Source organism: Dromaius novaehollandiae, chromosome 11 (genome assembly GCF_036370855.1).
Source record: "Dromaius novaehollandiae isolate bDroNov1 chromosome 11, bDroNov1.hap1, whole genome shotgun sequence".
Classification (NCBI taxonomy): Eukaryota; Metazoa; Chordata; class Aves; order Casuariiformes; family Dromaiidae; genus Dromaius; species Dromaius novaehollandiae.
In genome coordinates this window covers 8798510-8820170 of record NC_088108.1, presented here as the reverse complement: position 1 = coordinate 8820170, position 21661 = coordinate 8798510, and the positions used below count along the sequence as shown (strand labels likewise).

The window sequence follows — 21661 nt, the reverse complement described above, 5'->3', positions numbered from 1 at the left end:
CATATGCCTATCAGCTCGAGTTGTGTTTGCCATTTAGGCTTTCCGGGACACGTATATCTCGATACTGATTCAGAAATCAGTTTGGGTAAGAATAGGGTTGCTGGCTGCATGATGCAGGTGGTTTGTTTCAGGTAGTCAGGCAAAGTGTGTGCAGACGAAGCTTATGGTGAAGCACAGGACTGTGGCTGATAGTGGGTTAAACTGGTAACCGTGCCTGTACCCCAGAAGCGAAGGAGCGAGCGCCTCAGGGAGAAATCGCTGGCTGTTTCAATGCTCTACTTTTTGGAGAGCAGCTCTGTGATAATGCTAATGACATTGCTCAAGACAGTGAGGACCCTGGGTTTTCAAGTCTCTCCTGCTTTATGTAATGCAGCTGTGTCACATTAATATGTGTTTGTTAGGGATTTATTGAAAAGACAGGGTGCTGATAAATTACTCACAGTGCTACTACTGTTACTTTTGCATAATTAGAAAATACACGAAGGTTTAGAAGCTCTAATGACATGGATATGAAACACCCCCTCTTGCAGTCCGCTGGGATTTCTCCATCATGACCTGTATATTGGCCTGTTTGGGCTGGAGCTGGAAACTCAATAAGCTGGGCAGCATTAGGGTACCGCGCTGGAAACGCTCTTCTGCCTTTGCTTATTCAGGCCCAAACGCAGAGCTGGCGCGCACCGAGCGCTGCCGCGGTCAGGGAGCGTGAAAACTTGCAAAGACGGCTTGTCTCCTGGCAAAGCATTTCATTTTAATTTTCTGATTGGTATTGCAATGTGGAGGAATGGATGGCAGCAAAAAGTGAGGAGCTTAGCATGGAGTTCAGTATCGTGCCAGGAAAGGATGTTTTAAAACTCTTGATTTGCATTCTGTTACTCCGACTGTTACTGACATGTCAGTGAAATCTAGTTACAGCCAGAGCGACTATTTGCTTGTCTGTTTATATGAGTTGAGCTCACTTGAGAAAAGATGCCCGTTAAAGCAGTTACAGCACATTATCTGCCTGCTGCCAAAACTCACGTTTTTCAAAATGCCTGTGATCTATAGGAAAATATACTCCAAAGAAAACTCGTATTTTGTATTATTTTTATAAGATAAGGTCTCTCTTATAATTCAGGCACTACGTATGTCAGGTGTAGAAAAACTGTGGTATTGCTGATGCCTGGAGGAGTTTTTGCGAGCTTCTTCGCGAGCCGCCCGTGTGCACGGTGCCGCTGCCTGCGCCTCCTCTCCCAGCTCCTCCAGGGCCTCCGTCCGCCTCCCGCCGGGCCCTGCGCGGGCACCGAAACACCCCGGGGTCAGAGCTGTCCCGTCGGGGCAGCTGCACAGATGGGCAGTAACCGTCTGCACGGCCTCTTGCAGGGATTATCCCAATCTTGACCTGAGGGACCCTAGAAGGAAGCCAGCAGCCCTGTGTTTTGTGGGCCTGATCCTTCAGCTCTCTGTGCTTGGTCTTCCTCGACTTGGAGAGAAACTGCTTCTAAAGCAGAAGTTAAAACTTCATGAACTGTAACATCAAACCAACATGACAGTGTCTCCAATCATAAACTTGACTGTGAAATATTAATGTTCCCCAGTTCACCTTTTCCTTTACATTTATGAGTATGTTATGGAATACTGGTGTATTCCTATGAATGTATGGACTAGTTCAAATAAAAGTGCTTGAGCCTTGCTTATCTGCAGCATCCACAAATTCATAAACTGTGCCTAGCGTTCGGTAGATCTGAAGACTGGCCTTATTTAAAAAAAAAAAAAAAAAGTGTCCTGCGCATACTCATTGCATCTGACCTGTTTTCATCTGCTGAGAACGTAATAAAAACAAGAGGTTCATGTAGTGATGAGATAGATTGATTTTTCTGTCAATATAGGTAAGCAAATTGCTGGCATCACAGGTTATCTGTGGTTAAAAGCTGTGACATTGATCCGTTAGACTTTGCCCTGTGACCTTCAGTAAATGACATCTCTGCTTTCCTGCCCTCACTTGGGAAAGGGGAGTAACAGTACCTGCTGGCTTTTGGTGAGACCTAATTCTTCCTCATTAGTAAAACAGCTTGGAAATCACAGGCAGAGGCACCCGATTAATAGTGGTGATCATGTTTTTAGCATTAATGTGGGGCTGTGATGCCTGGCTCCCCATGCGGCAGAGCTATGTGTGGCAGCGGGGGGCTCTGCTCGCCGCCCCTCGCCTTCCTGAACACAGCGGCGGGAGCACTAAACCCTCGCCCAAAGACCCTGGAAAGCAAAAACTAAAGGATCTCAAAGTGATCCCAAGGCCAGGAGACCAGGGCAGACTTACGGCATTTTTTTGCTCCTGTCTGGTAACTTGCTCCCTGGTGGTTCATAAACTGGTGGATTCATTAGCTGCTGCAGAAGAGCTAATTGCACACATGGAGGAAAAGCGATGAATGATGATAATGAAGTTAAGGTTCACATTTAACTGCCTAAGTTCATGTCAGTGAGGCGTGCATCTATATAATGGCAGCATGTATTATTCAGATTAAATACCTGCACTGTTCTTGGTATGGACCTTTGTGTTTTGTATCAGCAACATCTGTGCAATTTAGGGCTATAAATTCCCCTTGTTAAAGAGCTATAAAGTGGTCATAGGGCTGGTATAGTAGGAGAGTGTGTTAATCTGCTACTGTAGGCGCTTTGGGGTTGTGGCATCCACACTTACTGCACTTGCACGTTGTGTTTGCTGCATTTCAGTGCATACAGAGCTATTCCAAAGTGTATTAGAGATTAACTAGCCTGGAACCAGCCCTGAGACCAATTGCAAGTAACTGGCTTTCTTCTGGGTCTTCTGCCTTGCCAGTGGATCATCTCCATGTCTTATAGGGATAGAGCCAATCATGAAGTGTTTCCCCATTTTTCCTCATAGCCCAGCTCCTGGATTACTGTGGGAATCTCTTCTCTTTCTCTCCCCTCTATTTGAGTTTGTTCCTCACTCTTTAGTTTTGAAGATAGGAGTAAAAAAAAAAATTTCAGGAGTATAACCTAAAATTTTGAATGTAAAAAAAGAGGATATAAAATGTATTTTAAAAGTAACACTGATCTGGGTGAATTTGGCTCCTGGAGTACTGACAATAATCAGCTCTATGGAACATTTTGAGCTTTGCTGTTGGGAAACAATTTTCTGGTGCCTGTCATAAGAAACCAAGGACCATTTTGATCATGTTAATAAAATATTCAAATGGGATGCAGGAGGCCGTTTTGAAGAGGACCTGCAGAGAGCAGAGAAGCCAGCGGAAGGGACAAAATGTTCTAAAATGGGCAGTAGGCATCACTGTAATATTTTAGGCTTAGAGGAAAAATACCGTTTCTTTCAAATGCAATAGTTTTGCCATTACTCGGTATTGGAGGGAACTGCCACAATGTCACCTGAACAGAAGTCGAAGACACGTGTCTACATTGGGGAAAGGTAATTCAGTCAATGGCAGAGGCTTTGGTCATCATGAAGATATTTTAGAGGTAGATTTAACCAACACTGACAAATCATCCAGGATGTGCTGGTTTTGCAACTTATCTGTAGGCAGTTTTAAATGTGCAAATGTGAAACCAAGGCATCTGGTCCTGTTCGATTGAAGCCAGGTTTGCTGATGCTGGATTCAGCTCTTTTGTTCTTGAATAGACTGAAGAAATAACTGCAATTGACAGGTAAATCCAGCCTGTTTTCTGATGTATGTAACCTTTAAATCCAGCCTGGATCAAGTTTCATGTTTTGATGTTATGGTACACTAAGGTTTTGGGTTTTTTTTTCCTTTGGGCTTTTTTTTTTTTTTAATCCTGGAGCCAAACACACAAACAAGGATAATTAGAATGAAAAAGAAGGTTAAAAATTGTGGATTGACTGAATTAGCACTTTCTTTTAAAATAAAATCATTGCTACCCAAGAGAAATACGTATTTAGATACTGATCTATAATGCAACAAATGAAGTAAATCTTCATTGTGCCAGGTAGGCAACTAGAGCTGCTGTATCTGTTAGTACTGAAGGGTGTTGTCTACACCCCAAAGAAAATGCACCCTTGCGTCTGAGGTGACAGAAATGTCTGTGGTTCATATTTATGCATAAACATCTCCAAACAAAGAAGGAAAAACAGCATTATTGACTAAGCTAAGGTCAGGTCTATTTATATCTACAGTAAGCTTGTGATAATGAAAAGAGGCTTTAATGTGTCCCAAGGCCTAGATGAAACACTGAAAATGTTGCTTTTAAGAAAAAATGATAATAATATCCCCTTGAAATCCCAAGGAAATGTGTGTGACGGACTTCTTGAGAGCAGTATCAAAGAAATGAAATGGGAGTTACAGAGGGAGTTACTGCAGTTATTTGAATTGGTTTAAATCTTTGCTTTTAAGCTTTTTTCTAAAGATCTCTTTAAAAGTAACACTTTAATGAGAGGAAAAATATTTTACTGCTACTGAAATCTAGCAGCAGTGCGGATCTGTCAGTGTTGGTGGCTACCTTATTTCAGAGCATAAATCCTGGTTTTTGGCGGCTGCACCTGCTGTCTGCCCCCTCCCGCAGGTGTAAGACTCGTCTGGGGGTGACACGACAGCCCTGGCAGAAACTGCGATGTACAGGGTGAACGCTTGCAGAGGAGGAAAAAAGGATGAAAACCTTCTTTCAATACAGAATTTGCAGGTTTATAGTTAGAAAGAAATTTTAGTTTTCTGACAGTCTTCTGGGACTTTGGTTTTCAAGGCAACCGGAAAACTAGAAAAAGAAAAGCGTTTCATGAAAATACCATCTTTCATTTCATCTACTTACATATTTGGCCAGCTTTGGTCAACCACTCATTTCATTTAGTTGAGCAGGTGAAAGATACTGCTCCCGGAACAGAAAGCTCCCTCACCAAACCTCTGAGCTTCAGAGTGGGTGTTTTGGCTTTTTGCATGTCCTTTGATGGCATCACCTCTTTCTCTAAGAAGACTCATCCCAAATAATTATTTTGGCCTTATTAGCAAGTCAGGACTGACTGTGAAGAGCAGCACTAAGGAGGCGTGAGGGCAGGGAGTGGCACAGCCCTGGGCGCCTGCCAGGGGGACAGGCACAGCCCATGGCCGTCCGGCTGCCAGGAAATTCGCCAGTCCTCAGCCAGGACTCCCCACCCAAACCCTCTCCCTCCCAAAACCAATCAGTATCAGGTGCTTTTCTTTTTTCGTTGTTGTTGGGGGTTTTTTACCTTTTGCAGTCATTACACGTTCATTACTATATATACAATACTATGTTCATTGCTAGCGTGTATTTTTGCCTACCTCAACGGACCAGATGAGACCAGGCTGCTATACTCATGTAGTTGATTTGGTAATAACAAGATCTTACGAAAAACGTACCTGATGGAAGATGTGAGCAATGATCCTATTGAAACGTACTGATTTCTATTAACCGTACCATACAGAGGAGTTAAATGAGGGGAGCAGGCTATAAAGCTGAAGGCTATTTGTTAACATTTAAAAGAGGTCTGTGGTCTTATAAAGCATGTGGAAACTTGTATTTTGAAGCATGATGATAGTCACTTTTGCTCTTGGAATAGGGAAAATGCTTTGTTTGAAGCATTTACAGCTCTGAGTGTGCTGTTGGCACTCATCAGATAACTATTATTATTAACAATGCACAGATGTATTGGCAATCGCTTTTAGGTAGTCAGGCCAGCTGGAAAGAGTACGAAAGAACTTATTAAAGACACATATTCCAGAGTGAGTTAGATGAAAAGGAAAAGAAATTACAGTTTATCTGTGTAATTAAAGGTACACTCAGCAGATGGAAGTGAGCAAAAGCAAAATTAGTGTATGCAGAATCTGTCAAGGAAAACCACTTTAGCTTTCTAAGACATAGCGAAACAACAAAGCTGCATTTTTACCTTCCTTTTGTCCCTTAGATGCCCATTTGTAAGTATGAATGTGCAGCTGAGTTTGTACTATTTATATTAAAAGAAGATTAAGGTTGTAAGGACAAGCTCCTTGAAACTAGGACACATCCGAATCACCGTTGCTTATGCAGTCTTACTGCTGGCCAACCAGCCCATCCCTGTTACGTTTCTGTGGGAGCATGTTTTATAAAAAGCACAGTCAGGTTGGGTCCCGGTTAACTCTGCCGGGAGCCACTACCAGGCTCGGCCACCTGCGAGGACAGCGGCAGCCACAGAGCTACCGGCACCGCTGTGGTGGCACTAGCCACCTCGTTTACACTCCCTTTCCCCAACTGCTTCTTCATTCCTCATACTCGAAACTAGAATCCATATATCCAGTTTTTATCCAAGATGTGTTCTCCATTTAAATCCCTCTTGCTTGTTTTTTAGTCCCCTGCCCAGCCAGCTCAGTCTTAAAGAAGCTGCACTATTGGTGTCTCTCTGATTTCCGCTTGTTGATTGTGATGATTTTAATTGGATTGCATTTTCAGCTGTTTTTCAGCTCACCAGGAAGGATAATTAAAATAAAATCTTGCCCTCTGTGCTCCTCTCTATCAGTCATAGCTACCTCAGCTGAGTATTTTAATATGAGGAATGGCAAAGGCAGGATTTCCTCTGCAAAATGTTTGGAGAGTGGCTGTTGAGCATTGCATTATTCAAAACACGTTAAATTGTCCTGAATGAACAGTAAACATGTCTTGATCTTCAGGCTGATGGACATTAACAGTTATCTGCCACAAGTCTGTTAAATCTGGGCTAGATTCAGCTCCTGCATGCTTTGTTCCCATTCTGCAAGGAGAGGCTGTGGACAGGAAACTGGCAACGAGTTGGAGGCATAAATTCAAGATAACCACAGCTTAGACTGAAACTCGTGTATAAATCCATTGGATTTCTAGACTTTACAGTAATATAGTAAGCATTATGGCCTTCTATTAACCAAGCAGGGAATTTTAAGTGATAGTGCAATGTATGAATGCTTGAGATTCTTCAGGTAGCTTTAAGATTTTTGGATGGTTTAAATATTACTGGAGGGGAAGAGGGAGAAAGGCCAAGTAACACATTTCTCAGCATTTGCAGATTTACGAAATATGGATGTTGAGCTAGGGGATGTTACGATTGGCTCAGTCTCAAAACCAAGCAAGCTGAAAAAAAATAAATATACACTGCAGTAAAGCAGTTAACCAGCAATTTTTTCAGCTCACTGCTAATATTAGTGTGTTTGCTGTCTTTTAGGCAAATGTGAAACTCTGACCAGAGAAAGTTGGATCACCGATTAGTAAAGGGTTTTGTAATTAGTATTTATATCTCTCCTATGAGGTTCATTATAAGAGGCCACTAGAGCTGTTCTCGTATCGTAAGCCTTTCATCACCACTGTGAAAAGCAGACTTCTGCCTTGCTGGGAACTTTTAATAAGCAAATGTCTGTGTTTGCTAACAGTCTGCGAGGGAACAAAAACCAATACTGAGGATCTGTGTGAACAGGAGAGCCTTCCTTGCACGTGTTGGCCACAAGAGACGAGCTTGGGTTTACCATCCTCTCTCTGGCTTGGCGTTAGAGGAATGTGCTTACGGATAGTAATGCTGCATTTGGCATTAGAGCAGCGTGTTCATGGATAATAACGCCGCATAACAGGAAACACTGGGAATGAGCTGGGTATGCACCATTTCTCATTCTGATTGCCAATTAAATGGCAATTAGTGGAATAAATGTCTCAGATGTGGTTCCTCCCTTCCCAACCACTTTTTTGGTTTCGTAATTACTCAGGGGGCAGTGTGTGTCTTGTGCTTAACTAGATTTACTCTTTCAGTGATTAGCCTTAATCAGCTATAGGGTGTTAATACCTTGAAGCCAACCAAGTCCAGGGAGCTAGGCCCCATGCTAGGTCCAGTGTATGAAGGCCAGGTCACCAGCAGGAATTGCTCTTCACTCCCTCTCTTTCTTCTACCCCAGAGATCAAAAATAGCCGTCTACGAGAAAATGTGGTCGTACATGAAGTCAGCAGAACCCTCTGTGTTCACCAAAACGACGGCAGACGGGGTGGCACGGGTGCGCAAGTCGAAGGGGAAGTTTGCCTTCCTGCTGGAGTCGACCATGAACGAGTACATCGAGCAGCGGAAGCCTTGCGACACCATGAAAGTCGGCGGCAACCTCGACTCCAAGGGCTACGGCGTAGCGACGCCAAAAGGCTCGGCATTAAGGTGGGTGGAATAATATAACAATATCCGTGTTGTTATAGTATTCCACCTACCCTGATGTATTGTGTTGTCATTTTCTTTCTTGTGGATTTTGAGGTAACTTTTAAAGTTTAAAATCTTCAATATTCCATGGAGTTAAATAAGACGGTAAATGATGGTTTCATTTATTTAATGCACCATTTTTTTAGTGTTCTCTTAGTGTTGTCCTTTCTGATTGTTTGTTGCTGTTTTAATTTTACAGTTCAATGGCTTTTTCAATTTAAATGGTAAAAGCCGAGTTAACCTGCCATATGTGACGAATGTTAACTGCATGATGTGGTGTTCTTGTTACTTTTTTTCTCAAAGACGATTTCCCCATCCCGCACACTTCAGTTTTGAGCAAATGTTATCCTCCATGCCACCTTCCAATATTTAACCCTGTATTTGCTGTACAAACATTTTTATAGCTCCACGTTCTGTGAAATTTTAGCCAATTTGTCCTCTTGTGCTCCTTTTTTTATACGTTACGATTTCCTAAGCATTTGTGCATTTTTCTTACAAGTTATGTTTTATCGTTTCAAGAAATGCTGTTAACCTGGCAGTATTAAAACTGAATGAGCAAGGCCTCTTGGACAAATTGAAAAACAAATGGTGGTACGACAAAGGAGAGTGCGGCAGCGGGGGAGGTGACTCCAAGGTCAGCCTCAATGTCACCACAATCGGGTACCTTAGCAAAGAGTAATCGGCAAGGCTGTTATTTTACTTGCAAGGAAAAAAAAAAAGGAATGCAGATTCATACCATTTGAATAATTGTGGTGGGGAAAAAAAAAAAAAAAAAGCCATTTGCTTGCCCAGTAGCTCTTTCAAAGAAAGTCATCTTTGCATCAACAGCTTTGGTCAAGCTTGGAAACCTTATTTAACTAACAGATAGAAACTCCAGTATTGGTGAGGACTGTGCAGAAGGAATCGGTGCGTGTGACTGGACGGGAAGCCAGGGATCACCTCGAGCAATTTCGGAGAGGCTTTCTTCGAGGGGTTGGGTGCGGCAGTGCAGCCCCAACAGCAAGAAAGCTGCCTTCTCCTTCGCCCTCTTGAGGATGGGTCAAGGAGGGTGGTTAATCTTGGTGCAGCTTGGGTTCAAGAGTCGAGCACTGATCGTAGCAAGGGCGTAATGTTAAATGGAGATGGGTAGTCACCCGCTGACAGCAAAATAATAGCAACAACAATATATAAGGAGCTAGAAACTGCAGCTGGAACAGGAGGTATGTTGCTTGCAGCAGTGACGTGTATCGAAATGATGCACTAAAGTGGAAATGAAGCTGAAGGAAAGAGCTTTTGGTAAATGCTGCCTAGAATATTCTGCCACCTTCTGTACCCCAGTGGCCAGACTTCTGCACGCATCTGTGCAGGAACACTGGCTTTGTGTTTGCTAGGCTTTTAAAGCAGAAGTTGTTTAAAATCCTAGCTCCCTTGATGCCAGTGGCAAAACTTTCATTGCTGTCTAGTGAGCTATGGCTTCCCCCCAGTATCCTTAGCAGCCTGTATGTTAATGAGACACTCTAAGTTGATTTAATCAGCTCACGTATTGCAAAAGTTAACTACTGTGCTTTAATATTGCCAAAACTTACCTTGTAAAACTAACTGGCAATTTCTGTAGCATTTAACCTGGCAAAGAGAAGCTGTAGCTAGAATAGGCTGGATATTATTTGTCACCTTGGGTACGGGAATTACCAAGAAAATTAATTTAAAATACACTGTTATCCTGAAAAGGACTAAGATTAATTTTCATAGTGGCATTCTCTAGTAAAACCAGTTCCTTAAGGAACAATAACTTCTCGTATAAAAATGCTTCAGCTTCAGTCCAAAATCAATAATAACACTATTTTCAGTAAACAGCAGTTTTGGACAATTACTGCAAATTACTGCTATATTCTATTAATAAGAGTTGATTACAGCTGGCTAGTTAGGAAATTACTCTGTTACTCATCTCTGATATTAGCAGAAAGCCACATAAAAGAAAAGCAAAGACCTCAAATTCAAGTTTATTTAATAATTGGAGTTCTCTAGTGCTCAGCAGCAGCTCAGAGAAGAGTGTGAGTTTTCACATGCTTTTTAGCTCTGCTGCTCATCCTTCATGCAACACTTTTGTATAATGTTATACTTGCCAGTATATTAAATGTTTAATATTCTCCTGGGATCCAGCACTGTATTGCCTAAAACTGCCGCCATGAAAAGAAAACTCTTCGTACAAAGCAGTTTCAGTGAACTGCATTGCTTCAAGTTCATTGAATTAAACCCAGCCAACTAATGCTCACAGCCCTAAGGAAGCTAAAAAGGATTTAAAAAATGGTCGCAGTTAGGGCAGGGTCATCCTTCTATTTTTGCGTGTGCTGAAAGACCTTTTAAAAAGAGTAATACTCTCTATTAATAAGCACTCAGCCCTGCTCAGTAAATGTTGAGGGCAGAGTCAGGTATGCCATGATAGACTACCCAGTGAAGAGGGAAGAACAAATTTGGTGACGCTTGTTTCACTATTTTAATCTGTAAATCACAAAGCCCTGTCTTTCTGCAGTTTGTTGTACCCTGCTGTGATAAAGGACTGCTTGTTTGTTCCAGCTATAAATGTCAATTATCAGGGGTTTATTGCTCAGGCAGAACGAGCCACCGGGGAGCAGAATGTGGGTCAGCGAAGGAGCTTCCTTGGGGGGAGAAAAATCTGCAGAAGCATAAAGGAGGGGAAAGGCAGGGGAAGGGGCTAGTTGGTGTTTCGAGAGATGTCATAAATCAAAGGGGGGTTTTTATTGTAAAATTGCTTTTCTTCTGAGGTAGCAGAAGTAGGCTTGATTCCATGGCATTAGCATCGAAAGAGGGATGCTTTCCCGGCAGCAGCCGCTGACAACGTCAGCCAGGAAAGCGGAGTTTGGGCTGTGCCTGAGCCTCATGGCAGGGCTGTCACCTCCCTGCGTAGGCCAGCGCTTGGCAAGCGCCAGCGCAGCCTGCCACGTGGTCACCCTCGCTTGCCTCCCCACTCCTTCTCTTCCTCCACCCGAAGCCTGAGTTCCCGTCATAATCTCATCCCACTCGTATCTCCACAGTTAGTTGTTTATATGAACATGGCTTTATTTATAGAGTATTTCAGAGGAGTCACTTTAAAACTGTTCTTTTTTTTCCCTTTTCCCTTAAGGAGATGGTACTTAAGGAAAATTGAATCAGTGGCCTAAAAGGACTGGGTGTTGAAAGTGCGTGATGCAGAGATGCAGAGCGAGTATGGCTGTGGCACATTACTCAGGGTAGCGCTCTCTCTACCGGTTAAGCTGCTAGACACCTCTCAGCTTACCCAGTAGAGGCCCGGCCTTGGGAGGCTGCTGCCCTGAATTTGTAATCAGCCCCTTCCCGCTTCCTGAGCAAGTGAGCTGTGTACAGGTTTGAACCCTTACCGACTGATGGTGCCAACTTCCTAAGCTGAATTTCTCTGTGAGATCTGTTATTCTAGCTTGCATTGAAAACCAGAGGTGAGTATGCAGCCTGTTTGCTTGTGCAGTAACATGGTGCCGTAACGGATCTGGTCACACAGAAAACGCTCGGCCCTGCTCGTCCTCCCTGCTGATAGCACGTGGTTTCCCCGTGTTTGGGAACCAGCGATTCGGAGGTGATATGGTGGCATCATCCCTTGTTTCCATATGTTCACTGCCACCGGAAAATCACGCAGTGTGTTACAAGGATTGTGAGTCTTACAGTAGGACAAAGAAAAGTTATTAAATTGACTTGCTGTACGTTTTTTCTATCTAGTCCATTCCATAATGCAAACTATGTAAGGTTAGTCATATGCACATCCAAAACTCACATGGGCCACTTGTAATTTAAGACTAAAGAGATTGTACTATTTTCATGAAAGAAGTTTAAAAGGCCTCAGCTGACGTATGTTGTATTTCCCTTAACGTCAGCACACATCAGCTCTAGGATGCCCCAGAGGGTAACGATCTGCCTTGCAGTGGGCTTGCTATGGTCAGCGCTGCACCGGGGAAGGCAGTTCCCGAATTTCAGTTGCAGTCTTTATTTAAGAAGACTGAAGGGGGCCTTGCTCCAGACATACATAATTCCCATGTGATACGTAATAGTACATGGAAGCTGACTTAACTGTTGCTGACATCCTGGTACGCGCATCAAAATGGGTTCATTTAGCTCTCTTAAATGAACATGAACTTTGTTTCATCTATTGGATTCATGGCAAAATTACACAATATTCAAAAACCTGTTAATGTGTGAGCTGAGTTCTCAATTGTGAGATAATGCAGAGTAGCAGCTATTAAAAAAAAAAAAAAAAAAAAACTCCAGAAAATTGTTACAGCATTTTACCAGTTTGGAAACTAATTATTTTGTTTGTTACACAATTCTGTCATCTAAGAGCTGAGTGATGGCTGAATAGGAATTTAACACGAAGTAGACAAAACGCAATGTAGATGGAGGTAGCAGGATGAGTGACTTAAATGCAACTAATTATTCAGTTGCATAGGAACAATTTTCTGCTAAAATAAATTTCTACAGTTCTGCTGCTCATACATTTCTTGTATTCTCATACCTTCATGGTAACATGTAATGACAACTAACATAGAAGGAAATTGTTTAAATTTAGCATCTAGCCCACTTCATATGCCAAGTGTCCTTGTTAACTATTTGACTTAATTTCTTTAATATATTCTTTTTTAGGCTGATATCTCTTTCAGAGTACATCTGTGAAGTGATGCTTGATGTAAAACTACTTAATTTTTCGGTTGTTTCTTTTTAATCACAGAATTATTTTTCCAGAGTGCTAGTTAAATTGTGCCCTCAGAACCATACTTCATAAAGCATCAGATTCTCAAGCCCTTCTGAGATGTGAACGTCGCCATTAGCAGATGGGATTTGTTCCCCCATTTCTCTGTGCTATTTTGCTTTGATATATTTGCAGCACAGCAGTTAGCATTTGCAGCATAATTTTTAAGTGGCATATTTTTAGAAGAAATCTGTTACACATTATTTTAGATGATACCTGACATCTAAAGAGTACCACTGCCAAACATGTTATGCTTTAAAGAGAACATTTGGGGAAATGACTATCTTAAAAACATGCAACACAATTTATTTGAGCAATTTATTTGAAATTATGTTCATCAGCATGAATGTACTTGCCACCCATTCTATAGGCCTGGGTTATGAGCTGGAAAAAGGATAAAATGGCTGATTAGAGCCAGTGATAGTAGCATAGAGCTAATTCATGCTCAGAGCTAGGAAAGTAATATAAAATCATTGTATTGTGCAAATTAGTGACAAAACAAAATAATACTTTTAAAGGAAGACATCAAAATATTTGTTTAATTGACAAAAAAATGTTTTATACCCTACTAGGAATTAACATTGTGTATGTTTTGTACCAATAATGAAGCGCTAACACTCTGAGTTCATCGGAGCATCTCATTTAGAGTACTGCCAAAAAGGGCAGAAAGCCTGCTTTGATTTGCATAAAACGTATATGCTCTCGTGCAGATCATTGAAGGCTGTTTTACAATGAATGTAACTAGGAGGCTCAAAACCACAACTGAGGAAAAGCATTTCACGCAGCCCGGGAAGCAGCTTTTGGAAAATGGTGCCTTGCACCTAAGAACTAGGAATTGTTTTATTTTGCTTTCATAACCTTTCGGCATAACTATCCTAGGGATCAGCTTTGCTCTCTTGACAGAGCAGGACCTGAGTCCGTGAGGAAAAGCATTTGTGCCGTGTTCCCTGTGGCAGGGTTGAGCCTCATACAACGACAGTATGTCCTGCCTCTATGGCCACAAGAGATCCAAAAGAAAAGATGTGACTCATGCATTCACTTTGATAAGACATGTGGTGGTTAACAGTTATTTTCCATAATTTGCTTGAGTGAGTCATTTATCCTGCAATATAAGCATCAGAATGGGAAGAGCTGAGGCAAGCCTCCTTGGGATTGGAAAAAGAGAAATGGGAAATGAGCATATCCCAGTGATAGGAGCAGGACCCTTACTTTGAACATCTTACTGGGGCTTTAGACTTGGATATTTCCACTTTAATGGTAACTACTGTCACTTAAAATACAAAGGGAGAATAACTGCCTTTGTTCTTCTTCTTCTTCAAAGTAATTCTAAGTTTCAGCATTAAGCTCCCATGTGAGCAGGTACCGCTGTTAATCCTGGTGGACTCTGATGTGGCTCTGCGCACCTGCACTGCAGGCATGGTTTGGACACCTGTAGCCTTATGCCACCAGCATAGCTATTCCCTGAGTGCCTTGTGTGCCCGTCGGACTAAGCAGCACCTATCTGCAGCCTGCTGAGGACCAGAGAGCAGGAGGCTCAGAAGAACCATCCTGAGAGGAAAAATAAAGCATAGAAGACAGGGGGAAAAAATGGATATTTCTAGAGGCAAAAGAAAGAGAAGGTGAGGGGATAGCCTGCATGCAAGGTAAGTTGAGTCTCTTGCTCATATCCATCCAGATTAGGAAAGATGCAGGTAAAGACAGGGAAGATACCTTGTTGCTGTTTCAGATGAGGTAGGTTTTAGCATGACTTTAGCCATCTGGCCCTCCTTGCTCTGCCCCTCTGTTTGGGTCATTCTTGCTTCCATCCCCTCACCACATTGCAAATCACAGGCACTGTTATAAATGAACTACAATGACTTGTTACGGCTTGCATTTCCTAATCCAATATGCATGTATTATTGCATTAGCACTTGGCACTTCTATTAAATTATGATCCTGTCAGTATAGCATTTAATTTGTTGGAGCTACATTTATGAAACATATAAATATACTTTCCTAGAGACAGTTGCTGCTGCCAAATGCTGGTTGCAAACTCTCTGCAAAGAGTAAAGAAACTTACAGTCTCAGCTGGTAACACATCTGGCTTTGTGCAGGTGTATTTAGAGTGTGGGGGGGTGTTATATTCACATTGTGCATCTGTGTATGTCTTCCATGTTACAGCAAATACAGCCTCAGTTAAAAACTGATTTTTAAAAGGCATACCTGGTTGCTGCTGTGGAAAAAAAAAAAAGCCCACAGATTCCACAAGGCTACAACAGTTGCTCTGGCCTGCCTCTGAAAAACAATACAAGAAACTTTGAACTGCCCAGAAGAACACTATTTATGGAAAAACATAATAATGAAGGCTAAAATGAAGTTCTTTTGTTATGGAAACTTGAGCTTGTAGCATCTAAATACTCAGCAATAATTAAAGAAACCCATCCCCTGATGGATCATTTGCATAGCATTCAAATGGCCATTGCAAAATCTGTGTAGATCACCTTTTGCAAAGCCCCTTATTTACAAACAAGTGCTATCAGAGCAGAATTAAGAGCAAGTTTGCCATTACAGGGCTCACTAATGTTCTTTAAATAGAAGCAGTCCTCATAAACCGATGGGCATCAGCTGCACTCCACATAACTATGACAGATGAAGACACTACCTATATTCACCTCCTGCATTTACTGCTGCTGTTGCTGGCAATGTGACAGCATTAAATATATATATATATATATATATGTTTTGTTTGCTGATCCATGGACAGGATTTTTGTCAACCTGTGACACCATTCCATGCTGAGATGCCCAAAACAGGCAAAGCATACAGCGACCTCCATGAAATATTTAGACGTCGCAAGTCAGCTGTCATTAAGAGATATTGATTAACCGTGGCCGGGCAGGATGAGCAGTGCGCTGCAGTCCCTTACGTGGGAAGCGGCTCACCAACAAGTAAGGCCTCAACACCTTGACGGGGGGGAAAGGGAATCATTTCTGGATGCACTATAGAAAAAAACATGTCCTTCTACCAGGGGATTTCACAGTGTCGAGATCTATGCGGATTGAGGTGCCTGCTTTTAATCTTCTCAATTTAAAAGCTCTTTGTGTTTTTGAGTTAGATGGCTTTCGCTTTTTATCCCTTCCTCTGCTCATCCATGAAGCATTTCAATCCCTAAAATGTTAAATGTTGTAGATGTGCAATTGCTGGCTAACACAGGGCAGGAAAAAAAAAAGGATGGTCTGCAATGGTGCAACAAAGTGTTCAGTTTTTAAAAAGGAAATGTCTGGTGATTTTTAACATATAAGTTCAGTGTGAAATGCTGAAGATCACTACCGGAGACAAAGGTAACAAATGGGAATAGTGAGTGACTGTATTTCCTTAAACAAGCATTTCAGGGCTCTCTTCACTCCTGCATGGAGTATGGTGTAACTTTAATCTTTTAACAAACATGGTGAGTTTTAACAATAGGCCAGTTTCCATCCTGCATCATCCCCATTCCATATTTTTAGATACATAACAAAACAGGAATTTATGGAACGGAGGCATTGCTAAATTGGTAAATTATGACAGGATAATATCTTGAGATGCTCTGACCTAGGAAAGAACAGAGCACTTGGACAATACATTTACCCTAAGTTTTTTTGTCTAGTCAGAAGTTATTTCAGTAACAATATCTGACAAAAAGTCCATTCAATAGTTACAGATCAGACTGGGATTTATAGAGCTTGAGGGGATAAAGTGCCTTATTTGATTTAGACTGGTCTTTAACCTCTAGCAATGCCCTCCAGAGGGCAATGTTGGATTTGGTATCTCTTCCAGGATTGTTTCTATCTTTATATTTTAATGATATCAAGATGGTTGTTAGTTAGATTTTTTTATGGTATCCTGTCAGGTTGAACAGTGCTCAGTCCTGACTGCTATGCTGTGCAATGTCCTGTGCTGCAGCGTGCCGCTGTGGTGGGGCTTGAGGACGTGAGTTACGGTGAGCAGAATTAAAGGCCTCATTATTAACCTCCTTTCATAACTTCATGGCTGAACAGCAGCGCTCATGATTTGACATCATGTGTGGCATTGGGGGGGAGGGTGGTTCTCCACAGGACTGGAGGTATGGGACTGCAATCTCTGCCAAAAATGGTGGGGGAAGTTTACCCTGTCCCCTTCAGATATTTACTTCTCAGGAGGTAAAACTTCATACATGTTGCAACAAGCTTCATACTCCGCTTCCCCTGAAGTTAGTGGATATTTGCCGGTGATACCAACAGGAACAATTAATGCAGTGTTTTCAGTAGTTTTACCCTAAAAGACTTTAAAAAGCTTTTTGAATGAAAAAATGCTTGTTTGTTTGCACCTTATTTCACTTCCCTTTTCTCTGTCATTATGAGCAGCATATAAGAAACCTAAACATTTAATGTCTAGACTCTTTGATGTTGCGACTTTATTAGTTGGGTTGTGTTGAAATCAGCAATTGCAGTAATGCTTCAGCCAGCAAGGACGGCTTTGGTCATAAGAAACAAGAGAAAAATGTTCATAAGGAACAAGAGAATAATTCATGCTGTACAAGTTAGAGTGCTCTAAATATGTTAAATTCCTAAATTAAAGGGATTAGGTAAAAATACCCAAGATTAAAAATAAAACTCAAAAACATTTTATAATGTACTAATAGAGACCTGGTACAATCAAGCACTTTAGCCTCCTTCATGTCACCGAGATTTCCATGGGAGGGTGACGAGCCCTTTGCAAAGGCTGTAGCCCTTGAACACAGTTTCTCTTGCTTCTCAAGTGCTGCATGTTAACTCAAAGAGAGGACATCACTCTTTGTTAATCTAGCAATCTTCAGAGGGCTCAATTTGCCAGAAACCTCCTGTGGCTTTCTTTTGCTCTGATACCACAAATCAGTCATAAATCTGGCCGAGCCAGATATTAAACCAAATTTACAGCTGTTCTGCAGTGTGATGCAGCCAGAGCCCAAGGGTGCCTCTGACTTTCTGGTTTTGCCTATCCTGCCGTACCCCTAATGGCCAGTGCCAGGGTACATTACAGCACAAACAGCTTTTCTGTAAATACCGCATCCCTAGTGATATGCCTTTGTGCTTTCACAGGACTTCTCCAACCAGCGTTATCTGGTTTGTAGTGTTGTACTGTTGAGAAGAAAAAGAAAGGGCATGTTGGTGACTATTCAGATTTCTCAGTGTGGAAATCAGTATGTTGAGAAGTTACAGCTTTTGCCCTTTAGGCAGAGCTGTTTGTAGTGGGCAGCACTGCTGCTGGCCACATGTGCCATGCTTTTGGGGCAAGCTGCCATCTGCCTTGTGACAAGGAGCCCCATTGCCACTGGCCAAATTTCATATCTTCATCACGTTAACTTTTTTTCCTCCGTGTCAGACAGCAAACGTCTCCCAGCCTGGTGCCTTGGACACGGGCACCCAGGTCTCGTAGTGCACCTGCAGCCCTTTCCCCCATGCGGAGGCCAGAGACTCCCCACAGGAGCCATGAGACTCAGGGCCTTTCTGGCTCTCAACCTCCTATTCTACTCCCTCAAACCTCTGCTGAACTTTTGGTATGTCTTGATTTTTGCTTGTTAATAGTCCTGTTACAGGCAATCTGCAGAACTGGTCCAGATTTCATGTATGTAGTGAAGTGTGGATGAGTGGCTCTCCAGGAAAGCCAGTAATTCCTTTCAGCATCAATGCCACCTTGGCAGGCTTCATCATGCTGGTCATTGCATTACAGCACTGTGAAGTTTTTCTTTATTTTAGATACTTTAGTTAAAGCTGTATTTCCTTTTTTTTTTTTCCCTGACTGATGGGGGGAGTGAAAAAAGATTTGGGGCACAAAGAAATCCAGGCCCTGCTGTTAGCTTTCCATCCCTGCTGTGTTGACAGTGGCGTACTGTGCTCTCGCATTTCACCGTGGAGCCGGCAAGCGCGATTATCGCCTTTGTCATGCACTTCCATTTCCTTGGCAAACCCCATCATCTTCACCTCCAGCTCTGGAGCTGAAGGGAGCCATGTCCTCTGTCTTTTGGGCTGTGGCAGGGAGCTGCTCTATTCTGGAACTTTTTGCCTCTTCTCCTGAGCCTCTAGCTCAGGGCCCAAGTGGAAAAAGGAAGTTTTCAAGACCAGTGTAGATGTGATTCTGGGCTTCCTTCAAGCTTTTGGGTGATTTCTTCACACCCTACCCCCAGAAAGATGCTGCAAGCAACAGTGCTGACAAAATACAACGCTGTACCCTGTGCACCACATACTTCACAAAACATCAGGAACTGACTGATGGTGGGTGGAGGACTAAGTCCAGTTCATCGTCTGTAAAAAAACAGAGGGCAGAAGGTGCAAAGTCAGCCCTCACTCAGCCGCCTTCCTAAGGGGCTCAGGGAAGCCCATTCTCCCACCTACCCCTGTGCAGTTTCAGCTCAAGGAACTCTTTAATTAGTGCTTTAAGGAGCCTGAATTGCTATGCCTTTCTTGTGCAGCTCCCTTTTTCTGAAAGATTGTGCATAAAAATTCTAAATTAATTCTGAGCAACGTTTCATCTGCTTTGAGGGGAACAATGTGCTGTCTGCAGTGCTCATTTGATCTCCTTGGCAATGATCATTTTTGGGTATAACATTTATATTACATTCACTAGAGTATAGAATGGGATATGAATTATCCAAAGCTGCTCCAATCGCCACTTAAATCTTTATTGATTGCAAGTAATAAACATAACTGCAGTATTGCCTGGAGTTTGCATTGAATAGCATGAATGCCACTCGAGCACTGGTTACAGGCAGCTGACAAAAGTCTAAGGATGGCAGGGTGAGGTGGCCTCTGCCATGGCCAGGAGATAGATGGATGGACAGACAGGGAGCTGCTGCAGAGCAGTTGCCGTCAGGATGCCTGATCTCTCGTTACTGGAAAATGGAGCTTTTCTGGCAAAATTTGCAAACTGGATGTTCTTTTGATAAATGAACAGCACTTTTTCCAAGAACCTGCTCTGGCTCTTCAGCTGTGGTCAGCATCTATTCAGCTAAGTGGACTGTTTGCAGCGCTGGCACATAAACATGATAGTAATGGAAATCAAAGCTCCAGCCTTTGTAGTTTTAAGTGGAACTTCACACTGTCAAGTGTCTTCCTTAAAGCTGTAGGAGCTGGAGAGAGGTCACTAAATCAAATCTCTGTGTGGGAGTATCTATGTTATGTAGGTGCAAGTGAAATCATGAAAAATGAACCTAAGCGGTCATTAATGAAATAAAAAAACTGTTATAATTTGGGAGGAGCATAAGTTATACCTCCTAACACTTGGGACTGATGAAGAGCTATTTCTTTGATAATTAATTTACTTCTCCTCTACTTTGAAATAATTCTGTCCAGAAAGAAAAATCATAATGACCTCAATTTTCTTCAAGGAGAAAGAAGTACTGCAACTAACCCGAAACTGATGTTCAGCTAGGGTGGCAAAAGGAGACAGGACAAGAAATCCCTCAGATGGGATAAAAGTTTGATGAAGAGAAATAAGAATGTAGAGCATTGTATTTCCTCTTTTCTACATTAAAATGGCATAGGTGGAAATATTTAGCTAACACTGAAAAAAGCAGCTTTCTTCTGAGGGATCATCTAGTGCATAAGCATGGGGGAACATACTCAACCTGGAATCAATGCTATATTTTATGCAAGATCACCTTCATGACAAAGAAATGCTACAGAGATCCCTAAATTTAGTGGGAATGCGGGCAAGGATTTTTTGACTTAACTGGAATCTTTGGGGACTTATTTCAAGGGCTTGATTTTAGTGAGTTGATGCACAGCATTTTTTGGAAACCAGTTTGCTCTGTCAGCCCCATCCTTTCACCTGGGGTTGGCCAGCATGGGCAGGCGAAGGGTGGTGGCGCGGGGTCCCTTTTCTGACAAACCGTAAGGAGACACATGTGTGTGCCTCTCTGGGGCAATGTGCAGCACAGGCAAAGGGAAATCAGCCCCTTGAGGTCATGGCAGGCTGCACTTGGAAAAAAAAATCCTGCCGCTCCTTGCTTTCTAGCGGTAACTGGTAGCCAAAGAGGGGAAGGTAATACTGCCAGCATGTGTGGGGTCTTCCCGCAGAGGAACAGAGAAAGCGAAGTGCTGAAACACTGATTAAAAAACTTCTCTTCCCCAGATGTAATGTTTTCAAGAGACTTTAATAAAGTGAAGACTCTGAGAATAGGTAGGCACCAATCTTCCTAGAGCCATTCCATTCTTAAATAAATCAACCACAGCAAACGGGTTAATTTGCCCATAGGGACAGTATTAGTCAGTATTAGGTTATTCAAACCATTTCCCTAGATTAGAATCTTCAAGTTATAGGGTGATGTTAGCAAATAAAATCTTAGCTGAGGTTGGTTAAGCTGCCCAACCAAACATCATGTGATTAAGCCTGGTTTAGCCAAAGCTACTAAGCATGGATCACAAACAAAAAAGAAAGGTTTATTGGAAACAAACAAAGGAACAAAAAAAAAATCCCTCAATTATGGTTAAGAGGAAAAATACTGCAAGTTTCTGCCCAAGAATACCATCCTGCAGCATACTAAGTGTTAACATCCTGATCCTAATTGCCTCAGCTGATGTTCTTGGGAATACAGAGAGCAACAAGAAAGCATGAGCCTTCAAACCTCTGAACATTTTACTTTGATAAAAGCAACAAAACTAATAGAGAGCTGATCTGGAAACCACAGAGGGAAAGATGAAAAAGAGTCCTATCATAAATTAAAGTCAGAGGAAAAATAGCCAAAAGCACTAGGGAAAGTGGTAAGGACCTCATAGAATATTCCATAC

General features: G+C 42.2%; 1 protein-coding gene across 4 annotated transcripts in view; it reads left to right on the top strand.

Moving 5' to 3' along the window:
* GRIA3 (glutamate ionotropic receptor AMPA type subunit 3) overlaps positions 1 to 21661 on the top strand; it is a 158624-nt gene that overhangs the window by 125670 nt on the left and 11293 nt on the right. For 2 of the 4 annotated variants that reach the window (XM_064518181.1, XM_064518182.1), the window contains exons 13-14: positions 7863 to 8110; positions 8669 to 8783. In XM_064518181.1, the coding sequence (XP_064374251.1) occupies positions 7863 to 8110; positions 8669 to 8783 (363 nt within the window). The remainder of the gene's footprint in view (positions 1 to 7862; positions 8111 to 8668; positions 8784 to 21661) is intronic. The other 2 variants (XM_064518179.1, XM_064518180.1) reach the window with 1 other exon arrangement.